We start from the raw sequence: 19,153 nt of genomic DNA on the forward strand, positions 1-19,153 counted from the left end.
GAAGTTGCGTTGAAGTTGCAAATCGCAACATCGCGACTTTCTGGAGGGTCTGGAAAGTATAAACCAGGCTTTAATGTGTGTGCGCGTGTGAGGAGGCGGGAGTTGTAGTCTCAGTTATGGCGTCAAAATAGGACCTAATGTTTTGAGAATCAAAAAACAGAATCCATAACCAAGAAATTACGTTTTGTAATTGAGAAAACTGTCTTTAATATTGAGAGTTAAAAAAGCTGGTTTGTAAACACTATTTATGTTTTCAATAGTCTATTTCTGGCATTCAGGAATTGTTCCTGCCGACGCTGCTTCCTGCCGACGCTGTTGCGGAGCGAATTTTGAAATTGTTTTCTAAAGTATAATAATGTATTTATGTGCTAATCTTTACCTTTTGCCTTCCTAGATAAATTTTACAGGTTTTATTCCGGCCGCTGACCAACTTTCTGCCCTCACAAATCAGCTAGCGTAAGTTTATATATAGACATGGTAAGTGTTTTGATTTATTCATGGCTGGTGTTGGTTTGTTTCCCTGCTCGGAGTGTGGCATGTTTAGCCTAGACCCTTTCGCCACCGACAGTAATAGTAATAGTATTTGTGAGCAGTGCAAACTAGTTAATTCTTTCGTGGCGAAAGCGCTTCCGCGACTCCGGCGATAGAGCCCTCACAGCGGGGCGAATGGGTGACGTCTCGGCGGCGTAGTCGGAGAGCGAGGGCTGCAGCTACCGCTAACGCCAGCGCTAGCCCACCAGAGCACCACTGCCCGGTTCACGTGTCCAACAGGTTTGCCCCGCTAAGTGTTACACCCGCTGAGGAGACTCTGGTGATAGGAGACTCTATAGTCCGACACGTGAAAAACGCTATTCCTGTAGGGGCACCAGCGGTTACAGTCAGCTGTTTACCGGGAGCCAGAGCGCCGGTGTTCTGTCGGATTTTCCTACTTTGTCGAACTTTCCTACCGTATCAGCTGGCAGCGAGTATTTATAGACTAGTCTGTCGAATTTTCCTACCTTGTCGAATGTTCCTACCGTGTCCGTTGGCATCGCGTATTTGTAGACGTATCTCTTAGTTTGTTTACCTTATGGAAACGTCGTAATGTAGCGCAAATCAGCGTTTAAAAAGTAGTATTTGTAGACGTATCTCTTAGTTTGTTTACCTTATGGAAACGTTGTAATGTAGCGCAAATCAGCGTTTAAAAAGTAGGATGAGCTTTAAAATAAAAGTTTTATTTTGCGTATTAGTGTATTATTACACGGCTCAATCATTATCATGCGGAAATATCCAAGTCCCTATAAATAGGTAATAACAGGTAGTAAAACGGCGCTGTTAAAACATTTTAATTAACTAGTTAACTTAATGCACAGTTGAAAACATTGCAATTGCAAACAAAGAAGGAATTATAAACAAGAAATTAACTTACTGCACTATTGAAAGGACTAAATAGTACTGCACTGTTGAAATTCGCTAGCAGGCAGGAAAAATCGATGGGTGTAGTAGGCGGCCACCAAAATAGTGACATAAAAGCGACTTGCGCATGCGCAGTAAGCCTTGGTATGAATTTTCGATGGGTAGGAAAAATCGACAGAACACCGGACATTAGTGGCAACCTTAGACTGTTAGCCCATAGGAGATTCTCTAGGATAGTCATACATGTAGGGGCCAACGATATACGTCTGCGGCAGTCAGAGGTGACTAAGGCTAATGTTAAAGAGGTGGTTAAATTAGCCCAGACGATGTCCGATGCCGTAATCTGCTCTGGCCCCATCCCAATGCGGCGCGGTGATGAGCAGTACAGCAGGCTCACGTCGCTAAACCGCTGGATGTCCAAGTGGTGCTCCGAAAATCAAGTGGGCTTTATTAATAATTGGAAAGAGTTCGAGGGCAAGCCTGGTCTTTTAGGCAGGGACGGTGTCCACCCCACCCGGGATGGCGCTGCCCTGTTATCCTGCAGCATAGCCCGTAGTCTGTTAGTTAGTGGGCAGTGTAGTACTAGGAGCTGCTGACTAACCAGAGTTGCGACCAGGCCGCAGACTAACGGGTTAAACCTGTCTGCGAGCTGCCTAGAGGCGTCACCAAGATCCCATAGGATTGGGACTGTGTCTGTGCCCCGGGTTAAACTAAATCATAAGAAAATAGTCCGTCCTAAGTTTTTAACTAATATTCAGACTTCACATCAAATTATTACAACCTATATGACCGATCTAAAAATTGGATTAATCAATATTCGATCGCTCAACTCGAAAGCAGTTTTTATGAATGAACTTATAACAGACCAGAAAATTGATATTCTATGTCTAACTGAAACGTGGATTCAATCTGGTGATTATTTAACTCTAAACGAAGCCACTCCTGTGGGATATAGTTATATACATAGACCTAGATTGTCAGGCAGAGGAGGAGGAATATGTATAATCTATCGTGATTGTTTAGAAATTCATCAGAAGTACTTAGATATCTCAAACTCATTTGAGATGCAGTCTATTAATGTAATTAGTCCATCTGAAAATAAAAGTACATTTTCCCTAACTAATGTATACAGACCACCAGGACCTTACTCAGATTTCTTAAACGATTTCACCGATTTTGCAGCAAATTTAGCAGTATGTAGTGATAAAATAATAATAGTAGGAGACTTTAACATACACTTTGATAATGCGGCGGATCCACTGACAAGGGCTTTTACCTCTGTATTGAACTCTGTCGGCATTAAACAAAACGTAGTAGGACCTACACATTATCGAAATCATACCCTAGATCTAATCTTAACGCTGGGTATCGACGTAGATAATATAAATATACTTCCGCAAACCGTAGCAATCTCCGATCACTATTTAGTTCAATGTGAGATTCATCTTAACATAAATACCCGCCCGTCTCCTCGGCAGTGTATAAAACGCTCGATAATTTCATCAACAGCAACAGTTTATTGAAACCCTCCCTGACTTAACTGCTTTAGCCCACTTGCCATCCGATCCAGAAGAGTTAGATAGTCTAACCGAATGCTTAGAGAATACCTGCAGATCAGCTCTAGATATAGTAGCTCCATTAAAATATAAAAAAGCTAGATCCAAAAAGCTCACCCCGTGGTACACTGACCAAACTAGAAACTTAAAACAAATAGCACGTAAATTAGAGCGTAAATGGCGATCTACTAAATTGGAAGTATTCCACTGTGCCTGGAAGGATAGCATTATTGAGTACAAACGGGCTCTCACTAAAGCACGCTCAGCATACTTAGCCTCACTGATCGAGAAAAATAAAAACAACCCTAGATTTCTTTTAATACTATTTCTAAACTTACAAAAAATCAAGCAGGCACAGAACCTCAGATTCCAGTAAACCTCACTAGTAATGTATTTATAGATTTCTTTGATAATAAAATAGAGAATATTAGACAAAATATAAAACCCTTTATTAGCAATACAACTGGTATGTCATCTGGTTTGGCTGATATTGATTTAAATTACATACCGGGAGAAAAACTTGATGCTTTTCATCCACTCCCACAATCAGAATTAGATAAAATAATTTCTTCCTTAAATTGTACTACCTGCACACTAGACTCAGTTCCCTCAAGTTAAGTTCTTTAGCAGTGTACCTCCTCTGGTGTGCCATAGTGTCTTCCGTCTTCTCCACACAGGATAGTAAGGAAAATGTAAGTCACCAGCATTTGTGTTTCTGCTTTTATCGTGACTCTGAAGAACACACCCACAGCAGCTTACACAAATGTAAATCTGGGACGCTTCATACATAACGCCGAAACCACGCTAATGACATACATACATGGGACCCGTGATAATGGTTCAAATATGTAAATGTGTTGCGCTATTGAAGTGTGGCGCTATTTCTGCTTCTATCATGACTGAAGAACACACCCTCAGACAGCAGCTCATACTAACTGAACATACCCCTAACTGAAAAGAAAAATCTATCTATCTATCTATCTATCTATCTATCTATCTACGTATCTATCTACGTATCTATCTATCTATCTACGTATCTATCTATCTATCTATCTATCTATCTATCTATCTATCTATCTATCTATCTATCTATGCTTCATAAATAACGCCAATACCACGCTAATGATAATGTGTTTCAGCTTCTATCATGACTGAAGAACACACCCACAGACAGCAGCTCATACTAACTGAACATACCCCTAACTGAAAAGAAAAATCTATCTATCTATCTATCTATCTATCTATCTATCTATCTATCTATCTACGTATCTATCTATCTATCTACGTATATATCTATCTATCTATCGAAGTGCATACACAAGAAATTTTGGGACGCTTCATAACGACAATAACACGCTAATGATAATGTGTTTCACGGGAACAATATGGACCCGTGATAATGGTTCAGCGATGTAAATGTGTGGCGCTATTGAAGTGCATACACAAGAAAATCTGGGACGCTTCATAACGACAATACCACGCTAATGATAATGTGTTTCACGGGAACACTATGAACCTGTGATAATGGTTCATAATCAGTGTAGTCGGACTACTTTTTTCAGTAACGAGTAGTCTAACGCAACTACTATTTAAAAACTAGTAGTCAGATTAAAGTTACTTATCTAAAACATCGTGCGTTACTATTTCTGCATTTCGGGGGAACGTAGGTTATATTTATTCATTCTTATTTTTTGGCTACACGTTTCTTACACGGTTACGTCATCTCTGCTCTGCGGCGCCAAAGTCAGATGGAAGGAGAGGTTCGCCTTTAGCAGCTGGAAATACAGGCATTATTTTGATTTTATTTCGGCTAAGGAAGACAACATTAAGGTCCGTTGTACACTCTGTCCTGGCGACAGAGTGCTGTCTACTTTCAAAAACACAACGTCAAACCTGAAAAAAAAAAAAAAAAACCGGGGCTTGGCGGCGAACGTAAATTGTTACCGGGCGGGGTGTAAAATTGACTAAATTCAGTATTATATCGCGATCGATCGATCGCCGGTGGTTGGCGCCAGATCGAACTAGTAACTCATTGAATCATAGATGTGGATCAGAGGTAAATAAACTGGATTTTTTTTTCGGCGTGAGATATCGGAAGTGTGGCGTAAGCGTGTGAAGACAGTCAAATGCGTGTGTCTCAATGCGTGACAGTTGGCAACCCTGTAAGTGGGCGGAGTTGAACAGAAAGACTGTCTTATTTATTTATTTAAAAAACATGTAAGCCTATTTCAAGAAAAAGTTTACAAATGCCAGTGTCATTTTTGATGTTCCGGTTAAAATACATGTCAATAAAGTGAGTATTGGCAGAACTGGTAGTCATTTTCATGTTATAGGGGCGGGGGATCAGCCTCTGCTGAAAGTAACTAAAAGTAATCTAACTTAGTTACTTTTAAAAGCAAGTAGTCAGTAACTTAACTGAGTTACTTTTTAAAGAAGTAGTCAGTAGTCAGTAGTCGGATTACTGTTTCAAAGTAACTATGGCAACACTGTTCATAATAATGACTGAAGAACACACCCACAGACAGCAGCTCATACTAACTGAGCATACCCCTAACTGAAAAGAAAAATCTATCTATCTATCTATCTATATATATATATATATATATATATATCTAATTCAAGCGCACGCAGCAGCAGACATAGAGACGACTGTTTCTCTAACAACAGCTTGAGGCTAATGTTATATTGGAAATCCCATGGCATTGCTAGCGGAAATTAGCATTATGATTGCGGTGCTATCTAATTCTAGACAGAATATACCCAATAAAGACAGTGAGAGGATCAAACAAATACATGTGCTATACTTTATTGACAGATATACAACAAATTTAGCAGTATATAATATATTTACAGAGGATATTAGTAGCAGTAGTAGACTGCAGTAGTAGACTGCAGTAGACTGCTGCCTCAGACTTGCTTTGTGAATTAACATAATAAAGGGTGATGTTTGTTCTTGCTAATTGCTGGTAAGACAGAGGGGAAGGAGGGGTGATGTCCTGACAGTCTTGAATTTTCAGGAGCTCTAGTGTTAAAAGAGGTATTACCAGCTGTAACTAAACCTCTTCTAACTATAGTTAACTCTTCCATTACAATAGGTCACGTGCCCAAATCATGTAAATTAGCAATTATTAAACCTCTGATCAAGAAACCAAATCTTGATCCGACTGTGCTAATTATAGACCCATTTCAAACATCATTTATATCCAAGATCATAGAAAAAGCTGTTGTCCAGCAATTATGCCTATATCTGCATAGGAATAACATATTTGAAAAGTTCCAATCTGGTTTTAGGCCCCATCACAGTACTGAAACAGCATTAGTTAAAGTAACAAAATGATCTCCTCCTTGCTTCAGATCAAGGCTATGTATCACTGTTAGTGCTTCTTGATCTTAGTGCAGCATTCGACACAATTGATCATAGGATCTTGCTAGAAAGGTTAGAACGCTGGGTTGGAGTCTCTAGCACAGCCCTTTCATGGTTTTATTCTTACTTAACAAATCGCTATCAGTTTGTAGAGCTCAATAATATTCCATCCAAACGTACAATAGTTAAATATGGGGTCCCACAAGGCTCCATCTTAGGACCACTATTATTTACATTATATATGCTACCATTGGGCACAGTTATAAACAAACATGGTGTCAATTTTCACTGCTATGCAGATGACACTCAACTTTACATATCAGCCAAACCTGATGACAAACTCAGTTTAGGAAAAATTGAGGCCTGTGTAAGAGATATTAAATGCTGGATGTCTATAAACTTCCTCCAACTAAATGAGGACAAAACGGAAGTTCTCCTTGTGGGCCCTAAGGCCGCAAGACAAAAAATTCCAAATTTAATGCTTAATCTTGCAGACTATCCCATTACACCTGGCACAGTAGCCAAAAACCTAGGCGTCATACTCGACTCCGACCTATCATTTGATAAATACATAGATAATACTACTAGGATAGCATTTCTACATCTCCGCAACATTGCCAAATTAAGAAATGCATTATCACAGGATGATGCAGAAAAATTGGTGCACGCCTTTGTTAGCTCTAGATTAGACTACTGCAATTCACTACTGTCAGGATGTTCAAATAGGAATCTAAATAAACTTCAAACAGTTCAAAATGCCGCAGCCAGAGTTCTGACCAGAACTAGAAAATTTCAGCATATTAGACCAGTCCTATCAGCCCTGCATTGGCTCCTAGTTAAATTTCGTATTGATTTAAAAATTCTTTTATTAACATATAAAGCACTACGCGGGCTTGCTCCTGAATACCTCCAGGAACTTATTTCCTACTATGACCCCCCACGTCAACTAAGATCACAGGGTGCTGGTCTTTTATTAGTTCCACAAATTAATAAGGTAACAGCAGGGGGAAGAGCCTTTTCTTATAAGGCCCCCCAGCTTTGGAACAACCTCCCAAAATGCATACGGGACTCTGACACAGTCACAATCTTTAAGTCTAGGTTGAAAACCCACCTATTTGGTTTAGCGTTTGATAATTAACATCCCCCCTTAGATAAAGGTACAGATCCAGGGGTTCACAGGCGAAGGGTTTTATGGTAGACTGGGGCGCTGGTGCTGTCGTCCTGTCACTGCTCGTGGTCACTCAAGTTTGTTGACAGTGCAGTGGATGGATGCCATTGTCTCAGAATGCCCCCAAGCCTATGTTACCTTCTGGTTCTGCCTTTTTAGCTAGGCTGTAATAGTTTAACTTAATGCCGGAGTTGCTGCCACACTCCAGAAATGTGTTTAATTTCATCTGTCCTGTATATGTCCTCATACAGAGCTAATTTTCCCTGTTTTATTTTCTCCACATGGTTGCCGGCCTGCTTGAGGAAAAATGAGATGAGGAGAGGCAAGCGAGTTATCCAGTGCCAGCCACCTACTGCCCGACCGGATAAGCCTACACCATGATGGACAATACTACATCTTTTCCTTTTCTTTATTTCTTTCTGTCTAAATTGTTGTTGTTGTCATGGTGACCGGTGTCGGCCAGAGGAGGATGGGTTCCCCTCCTGAGTCTTGGTTCCTCTCAAGGTTTCTTCCTCATGCAAAAAACTAGGGAGTTTTTCCTTGCCACTGTCGCCCTTGGCTTGCTCACTGGGGGCTAGGACTCGGCACTTGTAAAGCTGCTTTGTGACAACAACTGTTGTAAAAGCGCTATATAAATAAAACTTGATTGATTGATTGATTGATATTTTCAGTTTAATATTCTTGAAGAATCCGTTTTCGTTGCGCCTTTTCTCGTTCGCGCTTCTCTCGGTCTCGCTCTCGCCTCCAGAAGTTTCTCGCTTTTGACTTTTGGACCTGTTTTTACGGGTGGGCGGGATTTACATAGTCATTGGCTGATGGAGTTAAGCCCCGCCCACCCATGCCATTCTCTCTACACACACACACACGATTACAATATACAACAGGGTAGTCGTAACTCCACTAACTCCAACAGTCTACTTCAGTCTATCTACTGTGGGTTACTAAAATAGATAATCGTTAAAAATAGCTGATATGAGAAAACATAAACACACATCTTGCCTGTGTTTGCAGGTGTTGTGCCGAATTCCGACTCCCCTCGCGTGCACGTGCATATAGACGCTTCAGACGATTGCGGTGATTGGCTGAAGTTGCAACACGGCCCTGAATTCGCGGGGTTTGCTTGAAGTTGCGTTGAAGTTGCAAATCGCAACATCGCGACTTTCTGGAGGGTCTGATATGTGTCTCTCACAGATCAGCTGTGAAGGAGGGGGGGGGGGGGGAGTGTGATAATAGATCTTTATATGTCAGGGCTAGGATGCCACACCTTCTACCTCCACAAGTGTCAGCCCTAGACTGAATCAAGGCAATCAGCGATGATCCGTTTCACCTGTTGTCATTTTAAGGAAGCCTGTGGAAGGAAGCCTACGGGTGAGTTTTGCTTTTCATGTGTTGAGTTCTTCGCATCGTTTTTGTTTCTATTTTCTCCCGAGTGTCTACGGTTGAGTTTCAGTTTACGCGTTGAGTCTTCCGCGTTGTTTTTGTTTCTGTTTTCTATCGAGTGTTCACGGTTTAGTTTCATTTTGCATATTGAGTTTTCCGCGTCATTTTGTGTTTGTGTTTTTGCCACTGTGCGTGTGTGTGCTTTAATCTTGCACTCACTACTTACATCAGGGCTTATTGCGCCAGTTCGAGCCGGCACTTGGGTCCGCCTCTCAGTTTATTCATGCGGTGGTTACGTCACCATACCCACCGCGTTACATTATGTGTCTCTAGTGTCACATACACCTATAATCTCTTGGGCTGTGATCACAAAGACATTTGCACAAAGTCTGTACATTCTCTAATCTACTTTCCACTATGTTTGTGTTGTTGCATTTCCTCAGTGCAGTAAGGGTGTCCCTTCCAGGACACCATAGCTCTCCCCTCAGTATTTATTCACATGTGACTCATTTGTGATGGTGCCCTGGCTATTAAAATCATTTGTTTTCTCCTGCTTCAAACTGCATCTGATGACAGTGGACGTAGATCACATATGTCAAAGTCAAGGCCCGCGGGCCAGATCCGGCCCACGAATTGATTATCTATGGCCCCCTGGATGATATTTAATTACTATTAGAACCGGCCCGCAGGCCACAGCCGCCCGATGGTGTTTTGCACGCACAAACACTACATTCCCCACAATGCAACGGTAGCCCACGAAGTCACTGCAGCGTACACAAGCGGCGAGGGTCTGTGCGGCGAAAATGACGTAATCGCAGTGGCTCCGCCCGTGCGCGAGGGCGTCGCACGCTGTCGTGCACCTCTCGAATTTTGTAACTGCGCACTCCAGTTAAACTTAATTAAGTTAAATATTTATACATATAGTCGAAATGATTCGAAATAATTCGCTTTTTTATTCACATTATTTAATGGTTGTTTATTTTCAAAACACCCAATCTTAACGTCTTCACGTTCTCTCATGTTTCATCCTGGAATTACAAGAGGCTCGTATTTGAGAACTGTTCAGTGAGACAAATATTTGTTGTGAAACGAAGTCGTTACAATTTCAAGCATTTTCAAGTACTTTAGCCTAAATTCCAGCACTTTTCAAACCTTTATTACTTTATTCATTTAATGTATAGGATATGTTTTCTTTGAAGGAAGTTTGTTTTTATCTGTTTGCTTGTTGAAAAATGTTTTCACTTGAAATTACTGACAGATCCATAAGAAAATATTGCTTTATTCATTTAAGCATTAAATAATATACACTGTGTTAGGTCTTGGTTCAATAGGCTATGTGCAATCATTTCAATATGTTTTAATAAACATTGAACCAGTCCGGCCCTCGGCTTGTAGCAAATTTGGTTTTTTGGCCCTCGGTGTATTTGACTTTGACATCCCTGACGTAGATGGAGTGTTTAGTGTTTCATTCTTATTAGTGTGGCCCAATCTGCTGTGAGTAATTTTACAGCAGCTTGTTTATTAAACTGGCTACAGAAGCCCACAGTTTTATACTGAGTGTGGCCAGGGTCAGGATGCTGACAGTTTCATTGGAAGACACCCTTTCAGTTAACAGGATAAGGATGGTCATAATGTCATAGGAATACTTCATTTCTGTTAGCAGGTCACAGCACTACTACAGTGACTTCATTGTGTGTGCTGTATGTTCAGTGCATGTCTCAACATTAAAATGAGGGGAATGATATTTGATCCTGATACTCAGATAATTTAGCTGCTGCCTATAGTTTAAAGTAGATAACACTCCCACATAATCATTTATGGTGTGGTCTTCCTCAAAAGTTTTAGTCTTCGGAGTGACCATAACAGGTTCTTTTTACTCACACATCTGCAGTTTGGCAAAAGTGCTGTTTCAGCAGGTCTCTACATCTGTAATTAGTTCATGATTAGCCCCACCCATTTATTATTGTGTTTGGAAAAGATTTATTTGCCTATATAATATACATTTATAATCTTTAATGGATTCTTGAAGTCCAATTATATTGTTTTACAAGTTTGTTAAGTCTTAAAGTAACAGCTTGTGACCAGAGTGGAGTTGACTGGTGTGGTCTGGTTTCTACTGTAATTCTGCTGTGTGGGTTCAGCTGTGTAGGAGGGGGGAGTGTTGGGGGTGTGATAAGGGACTTTTAGAGGTGACACGTAGTGACCTCTGTTTCCTGTTCCTGATAGTCATTCATGTTTAGTATTATGCAGTCACAATATACAGAATCACATAGACGCACATGCAACTCTATTCATACAAATGTTAACGTCAATCTGAATATCCAATACCTTAACACCTAATGTAGAGGTCTGCACTCCCGCGGGACCCGTCAGAATATCTTGTGGCGTGGGACAGAATTTAATTGTTATTGGCGGGAGCGGGAGTTGAATAAGTCCAGGCGATGCGGGAGCGGGACCACATATACATGTAGAAAAATCCCGCAAATTAATAAATAGTCTAGAAAATTATAATAATAACGCAATGATTTCCATGCATAAGGAACAGGATGAAAACAACTAATACAGTACGTAAGCAATAAACTAATTCAAAATATTGGCAAAGCAACTGATCACGTGAACATGAAGTGTGCGTCATTTTGTCATTTTGATACCGAAATGGCAGAGAGTGTAGACGGCCAACCACTTTCAGCGGTGGAAAATGCTATTAAAAGAGGTGAATACACCACAAATAAGCCAACTACAGGCAAGTCGGACGTATGGAATTCGTTTTCCCTTGTAATAAATGGAGATGGAAATCGTATACCATTCGCTTGTTGCGACAGATGTAAGAAAGTGTTGGTGTACGATAGCCACAAATCAGGTACCTCTGGTTTGAAGCGACACTCGTGCACAGTTCTGAAGGGGCAGACAAAACTGTCATTCTCCAGTACCACAAAAGTGACAAATGATTTAAAGAAGTTAACGACAGAAAGATGTGTTCAATTTGTCTGTAAGGACATACGGCCATTTGACACAGTCTCTGGTCAGGGCTTTTCCAAACTTGAACAGCATTTGGTGGACACTGCAGCGAAGATTGGCAAATTTGATGTCAACGATATGTTGCCCCATCCCACAACCATTTCAAGACACATTGAAGAAGAAGCGCTGAAACTAAAAATATCTCTGGTAGACATAATGACGGAGACCATCAGCAAATACGGGTGCGCCGTCACAACAGATATTTGGACGGAAAACTACAGAAAGACATCTTTCCTTTCAGCCACTATCCATTACATAGACCTTAGCTATCGTCTTGTGTCAAGGGTGTTGTTTGCGATTCCATTTGAGCTAGGAACCAGCAAGACGGGGGACAACATTCGATCTTTGTTGGTCCAAAACCTCCGTGGTTTTGGTATTGACTGCACATGCACCAACATGGTCAATAAGATCATCTTTGTAACTGATAGAGGGGCCAATATGGTTTCTAGTTTGCGTGGCTTCACCAGAATCAACTGCAGTGCACATATACTCAATGTAATTTTGTCAAGTGCCTTTGCCACTGCCATGATGGAAAATGCGTGCGAAGTCTCTCAGCTTATAACAGACGTTAAAAAGTTGGTGACATACTTCAAGCATTCCGGACAACAAGGCAAGCTGACGAAATCTCTTAAACAGGCAGTGGAGACCCGGTGGAATTCAGTTTTTGACATGACAGATTCTGTCTTGCAACAGTTTGAAGACATTTCAACAATACTGCTGGAGAATAATCAATATGACAAGATCGGGTGCATCAACAAAAACATGCTGACAGTGGTTGTATCCTTTTTGAAACCTTTCAAAGATGCAACAAACGATTTTGAATCAGAAAGCTCAGCACTAAGTGGATCTCTAGTCCTTCCATGGTCTGTCAGACTAATGACGCACTGCACCGATGCAGTGGCTATACCTGCGCTCACTGAAGTTGCTTCTGTGTGTTTGTGACGTCTGAAAGAACTTATGTCAACTGACAATTCAGCACCAAATGCTGTTCACAAGATCTACAGAGTGGCAACATTTCTCACTCCCAAACTCCGACACCTAATGATGCTAGATGATAACGCACGAACAGATGTCATGGATGCGGTGAAAGAGCTGATAGTGATCCTGAGGTTTGATTAAAAAAATGACGAACCTGAGCCTCCAACAAAGAGAGTGCATTTCCGTGAGTTTGAGGAATGGGAGGACCAGGGTTCCATAGCAAGGGACAGAAGAACGACTTCAGAATCAGAGATAAGTGACTACTTAAGAGTAAAATTGGACCCAACTGAGACATCAGAATCACACCATGTTCTTCAGTGGTGGAAAAGTCACAGGCAAGAGTTTCCATCACTTAGTAAACTTGCCCGTCATGTACTCTGCATACCGGCATCCAGCGCACCATCGGAACGAGCCTTCAGTGTTTGTGGGCGAATTCTTGAAGAGAGACGCAGCATGCTAAAGCCCTCTACAGTGAGCAACATCCTTTTCCTTCATGGGAATCTGAAGTAGGCTAGTGTAGCCTCAATGTTTGTTTTAGTTCCAAAATTTCCTTAACAAAAAAGGTCTCGCAGCATCCAGAATTTATTTGGTGATAATTCATTTATACGCTACTTTTTGTTAAATACTCCCATACTTACTGCCTTTTTCAATAATTATTTATTAAATTATGCTGTATAATTTCTAGAATAGACTGCACTTTAATTAGAATTTTTCTATACAGCAAAGTGATATTGAGGCTGTTAACATTTTCCTTTGTAGCCAGGCACAGTATACCAGAAAGGTATATTTCAATTCTTGTTTTGAGTTTAATAAAAAAAATAAAGACTGTGCTTAACAATATTTTTTACCATAGAATTGTTTTTTATTATTTTGACATAACCATTACATTTACTATACTGGTACATATTTTAAATCAATCATAGGCTTAAATCAATGCTTAAACTTTGATCAATGCATTCAGAACTGATAATAACTCAAAAGAACGAACTTCATTAACTTCATCACTCAATGAGCGCTGCCAACGAAAAAAATGAAGCAGTTTCAAGTTAATACAATTAACAAAAAAACCTCAAGATAGTACTAATAAATACCAAAGTGAAGCACCGACACACACACAGATGGGACAATTTCAGCATCTCCAATTCACCGGGGGGGGGGGGGGGGGGGGGGTGAACGTAAGTTGTTGAGCGGGGTGGCAAACGTAACACTCGTGACGGGGAGTGTTTTTTCAATAGCCCTGAAATAAATGCTCCGGTTTTTTTTTTTTTGGTCCGTATCCAGTTATTCAGGAATGAGATTGGGTCCGGACAGGACTGCGTTCGGGTCCAGATCCGGACCGCGGTCTGCCATTTGAGTACCCCTGTTGTAGTGACTTGGACATTTTTTTCAACATTACTTAATCACATTTAAAATAGTTTTATTAGATGCAGCACAATATAACTAAAAAAAGATGCCTCAATTGTCAAATTTGATCAAGCCTGTCCAAATATATTCACAATTACATTATATTCACATCGGCCCTATTTTTTTATGCAATTAACCTAAAACGAAAGGAAATCTTGTGATCAAGAAATGTGCTCTAGTTTTAGCACGTGGCTAGTCCGTGTCCGTCGTGATCATGGTTCATCGGACCAGCACGTTGTCTTGGCCCTTAAAAACTACCTTAAACTGTACAGACTGGGATAAAACTTAAGGAAACAATAAACAAGAATATAATGTAACGGTCCACGTATCTATTAATATCTTTTGAAAAGTCCCACAAAGTTTTTGAACGGTCCAAACGTGAAGTTTCAAGCAGTCTCAAAAAGAAAACAAGCGTGAAATGCGAATTCTTCTAACGGGATGAGAGAAAGTGGACATTCAGTTAGGTCATATTACCAAAACTCTGGGAAGAACCTCCTACAAACCGACAAAAACAGCGATTTATTTTACAGCGCGCTTGCGATCACCGATTTCGCTTAGACAGCGCGACCGGAGATGGCCGCGGCTCAATCATTATCATGCGGGAATATCCAAGTCCCTATATTGCTGTTTTTATAAATACATAAGAAAATTTCAAGTACTACATTTAATTATTTCTAATTAGGATTGCGACAGAAATATGTATGTGGCGGGTGGGTGCTTGGAGACCCCTGCTCTAACCTAATGTACAATTCGGTGAACCTGAGTATAAATATACACACACACAGTGTGTGTTTATACTCAGGTTCAGTGTAGAATACAGGTGGTCCGGTATGAAGACACTAACAGAGTGAGTCTAAAATGAGTTCTGTAGTTCTAGAGTGACCTTCATTAAAGGTCTCTAAGTGTCCATGTGGACAGATAGACAGACCGACAGACCAGATACTATGCTAAAATGAACAGAACAGAAAGGCCACGGTGGAACTGGACTCAGAATACACTGTGTGTGTTTGCGTGTGTGTTGTGGTGGAAATTTTAATATTTTCCTTGATGCTATGCTTTATTGGTATATATCTGTCAAATGCAGTGGGGAACCGTCAGGGCCCTCTACGCCCTCTCAGAGGGCCTAAAATATTCTTAAATAATTATCCAATTTTATTTTATCTACTTACAGTTTGACAATCGACATCTAAACAATTACAAGAATATAAGCAAATAAATTATTCAATCGTGTCTATTCAATCTGTGTTGGAAGGTGAGGGGTTAAGTGGAAGCCTGTGAGCCTGTGTCTCCCCCTATCAGGACGCCTGCTGTTCGTTTACAGAGGGCCTGGCAGTTATAATTCAGCGCAATACCAGTTTCAAATGACAGCAAAATTGACCAATCATATCTTCTCTCTTAGTGGGCGGGCTTAACTGTATGATAATTTCCGCCCGCTGTGGCGACGCTAGCTGTCGTTAGCACCACCGCTAGCTAGTTTCGATTCATCCCTTTGACGTCCTCGTGCGCGCTGTTTACATATTCCGCTTCCGAGAACCACGGATCTGTGAACCTTTTTTTGTTTGGAAACTTATTTTGCCTAAGACGTTATCTAGTACAGATATTATTGTTTATTGCGTTTTTAAAGCTGTACTGTCGTCTGTTTTTCTTTATTCTTTATTGCAGTTTAGTAAGAAAGGAAACAATTTTTTTCGGGGGGGGGGGGGGGGGGGGGGTAGCGGGCCCAGGTTTAAAGGTCACGGTTCGCTACTGGTCAAATGTGTTGCAGATCCAGACCTGGACAGACGTCCCTGGCGACCCCGACCAGTCCCTACAGCCCCACCCACTCCCTCTGACAACGAAACCCTAAGACCAGCGAAACCTCCTCGTCCTCCTCCTCCGAAGCACCCGGTCAGCCCAGTGGCATCGCACACGAGATTACGTGACGTGCAGGATGTGACAGACGTGCCAAGCCAAGAACTGATGGTCTGCGACAGCGAACCGTCCCTGCCCCCGGCTCCAGTGGAACGGTTGATGGTTCCTGCAACAACCAACGATCAGGTGTTGTGCCCAATGGCGGAGGTGGCGGGGCAGGATGAGCCTATGCTGGTTATGAGAACATGGCCTTTAACGGACTTACAGGAAATCATAAAGCATTTCGGACACCCCAATGACGTGGAGGTTGCAGGTTTGCGGATGAACTGTGTTGTTTTGCCGTGAGTTCAGACCGACATCACATGAGTTGCGACGTCTTCTGTGCCTGAAGCTGGGAATAGATGTGACAAAGATCCGGATAGACTAGCCAGCTGAAAACAGATGGCTGACCAATACATGCAGACTGACAAGTGGACACATGCAGAAATCCAGCTGAAGAGGGTGAGAAACAGAGGACACAGAAGCAAGAAAAAGAAAGGCATCAAACATACCTAGCAATCAAATGATGACGGGCGATGGAAAAGGTAACGGAAGAAAAGACTGGAAGGGGCAGAAGAAGGACAAACGCGAGACGCAATTTCAGCAAAGTCGAGGTGGGGACGGAAAGTAGGAGGGGTCAACTGGTAACGAACCGGAAGGGTCAGGTAAGACAAACTGTCTCATGCTTTGCAATGAAGAAATGCTTTGTCTATGCACGTAGATGACACGTAGATAAAGTGATTAAACCTGCTACTGAGTTCTTGCAAAATAAATGTTTTGCCATGTGATTTGCCATGTGAAGAGACGTATTAACACATTAGAACACCATGTGCACTCTGTGTGCTAACGCTGATGTTTCCTACAGCAGAGATATGTGAGCTCCAGTCAACAGCAGACGCCTCTGAGCTGTCAGAGTGGGCGGAGCAGTATAGAGGGAGGGGTATTACTGCAAAAAATCACGATGATGACAGATGTCAAGGATGCCAATCTGCTATCTGATGATTCATTAAAATTATCTGATGTTGATTCAGTTAACTAATCCTTCAGGAAATTATGTAATGTGATTGACCATGCATAGACTTCCTGTAAGTGATGCTACCATTGAAAGCCCGAAAGGGAGTGATCGGTAGTTGATGTAATTTGTCAATAAAGGACAAAAAGGAATTTTAAAGAAATTTTAATATGTTCCTTGATGCTATGCTTTATTAGTATATGTTAATCATGATAGTCACATTATAGTACAAGCTAGATTTTTTTTACCTGTATATATGTGTTGTGTTAATCATGTTAGTAGGACACTGAAGCTATTTAGTGTCTGGTGTGGCTCAGTAGGCCTTAGAATTGTCTTTCCTCTGCCACGTCATCGACCCATTCTGGGTGCCTGATGTTCCTAGAGTGACCTCAGTCTTATCCAAACTGGAGACACCAGCTGGTCTCTTAGTCTCAACATGGAAGTGGCCACGTCGGTTCTCAGACCATCATGAGACCGCCAAACGTGGATGGGGCATGTGAGGGGAGGGGCCAGTATACATTTGTCTAATAATGTGTGATTTACGTTATGTTCATCCAATCATATTCATTTAATCACCTCATGTTCACCTCGTGAACACATTGTGTGCTTATGAATTATTAGTATATAAGAAGAGACTTCTGAGAGGGGAATTAGCTCTCTTTTCCTTGTGTGTTTGTAACTGAGATCTCTGGAATTAATCCATACTTGCTTAATAAATTCATTTTACTTTATTACCTTACCCAACTCCTTCTGACTTTTATTGTGCTCACCATTTAAGGGTTACAGAATTTCTTTATTTTTATTTTTATTGAATAAATGAAAATTTAAAAAAAGGGTTACAGAATTTCAACCACAATGTGTACATGCATATGTGTGTGTGTGTGTATGTGTGTGTGTGTGTGTGTGTGTGTGCGTGTGTACATGCATGTTTGCGTGTGTATGTGTATGTGTGTGTGCGTGCATTCATGTATATGGTGGAAGTGGTTGCTGACTTTTGGAGGTGTTGTTCCTCACACAACTATGTCTCACACTTTGTGTCACACTCTGTCTGTGTGCATGTTAAATTCTTCTGGTCACTGAGAGCAAATAAGATCTGAGTCTATTATGCAACATTATTATTATTGTGTCTTTCACTGTACTGAGACCAGTTCCATCACAGCATTTCTGTTCTGTTCATTTTAAGATATAATCTAGTCTGTCTGTCTATCTGTCCACATCGTCCTCTGTCTCCATCTCAGAGCCAGAGGTGATTGAAGGCTCCTCCATCTTCTGTTCCTTAAGAGGGGAGGGCTCCCTTATCTCCACACCATCCTCCTCCAAACACTCTGACTCTTCATCCAGGTAGGAGGGAGCCTAGGAGGGTCCAGCCCTCTGTAGTTCAAGAGCTGGTCCAGGTCTCGGTCCTCCACAGTGTACCTCTCACACTTGGAGGAGTGTTACAGGTTGTACCATTCATGGTCAGATCCTCTTCTAACTCTGGAGGGGAGTTCACCTTCTGGATGGTTCACCTTCAGGGCATTTCACCTCCTGGGTGGTGAACTTCCCCATGTCAAGCACTGGAGCTGGTGCCTCTGAAGGTACTGTCTTCTTCCTCCTCCCTTGCTACCTCCTGTCTGTGGCAGAGAGAGGGGCCACACCATAGCTGGCAGCAGAGGCCAGGTACCCCAGCGAGAGGGAGAGTTTTCTCCAGGAGTTCATTGACTCTCTCTCTCCTGAGGCATCAGTTCTCAGGGTGGCATGCAGGAAGCTAATCTGCACAAGTTAATCTGAAATGAGTATAAACGGACTGAACACACAGGCTAACACACACACACACACCACACACAAACGTACCACACACAGCACAGCCTGAGGGAGGAACTGAAGGAGTACTGTGAAATGCTGTTGCAGTGGCTTTGTTTTTTCATCACACTTTTAATTGTTCTTCATCCAGTGTTGTATAGCTTAATATGTAGTACTGATATTTAATTCTACTTTGGTACCTTGGA

At 41.5% G+C, this 19,153-nt stretch overlaps 1 protein-coding gene across 3 annotated transcripts in view; it reads left to right on the top strand.

The window, feature by feature from the left end:
* LOC143481756 (uncharacterized) overlaps positions 1-8,138 on the top strand; it is a 29,041-nt gene extending 20,903 nt beyond the window's left edge. The window contains exons 11-12 of one of the 3 annotated variants that reach the window (XR_013122064.1): positions 395-477; positions 7,786-8,138. Coding sequence is in view for 1 of the 3 variants with exons in the window: in XM_076979902.1 (XP_076836017.1) it covers positions 395-426 (32 nt within the window). In the remaining 2 variants the exon portion in view is untranslated. Of the gene's footprint in view, positions 1-394 lie in introns of all 3 variants that reach the window. The other 2 variants (XR_013122065.1, XM_076979902.1) reach the window with 2 other exon arrangements.
* Positions 8,139-19,153: the final 11,015 nt, after the last annotated feature.

This window comes from Brachyhypopomus gauderio, chromosome 18 (genome assembly GCF_052324685.1).
Source record: "Brachyhypopomus gauderio isolate BG-103 chromosome 18, BGAUD_0.2, whole genome shotgun sequence".
NCBI classification, from domain to species: domain Eukaryota; kingdom Metazoa; phylum Chordata; class Actinopteri; order Gymnotiformes; family Hypopomidae; genus Brachyhypopomus; species Brachyhypopomus gauderio.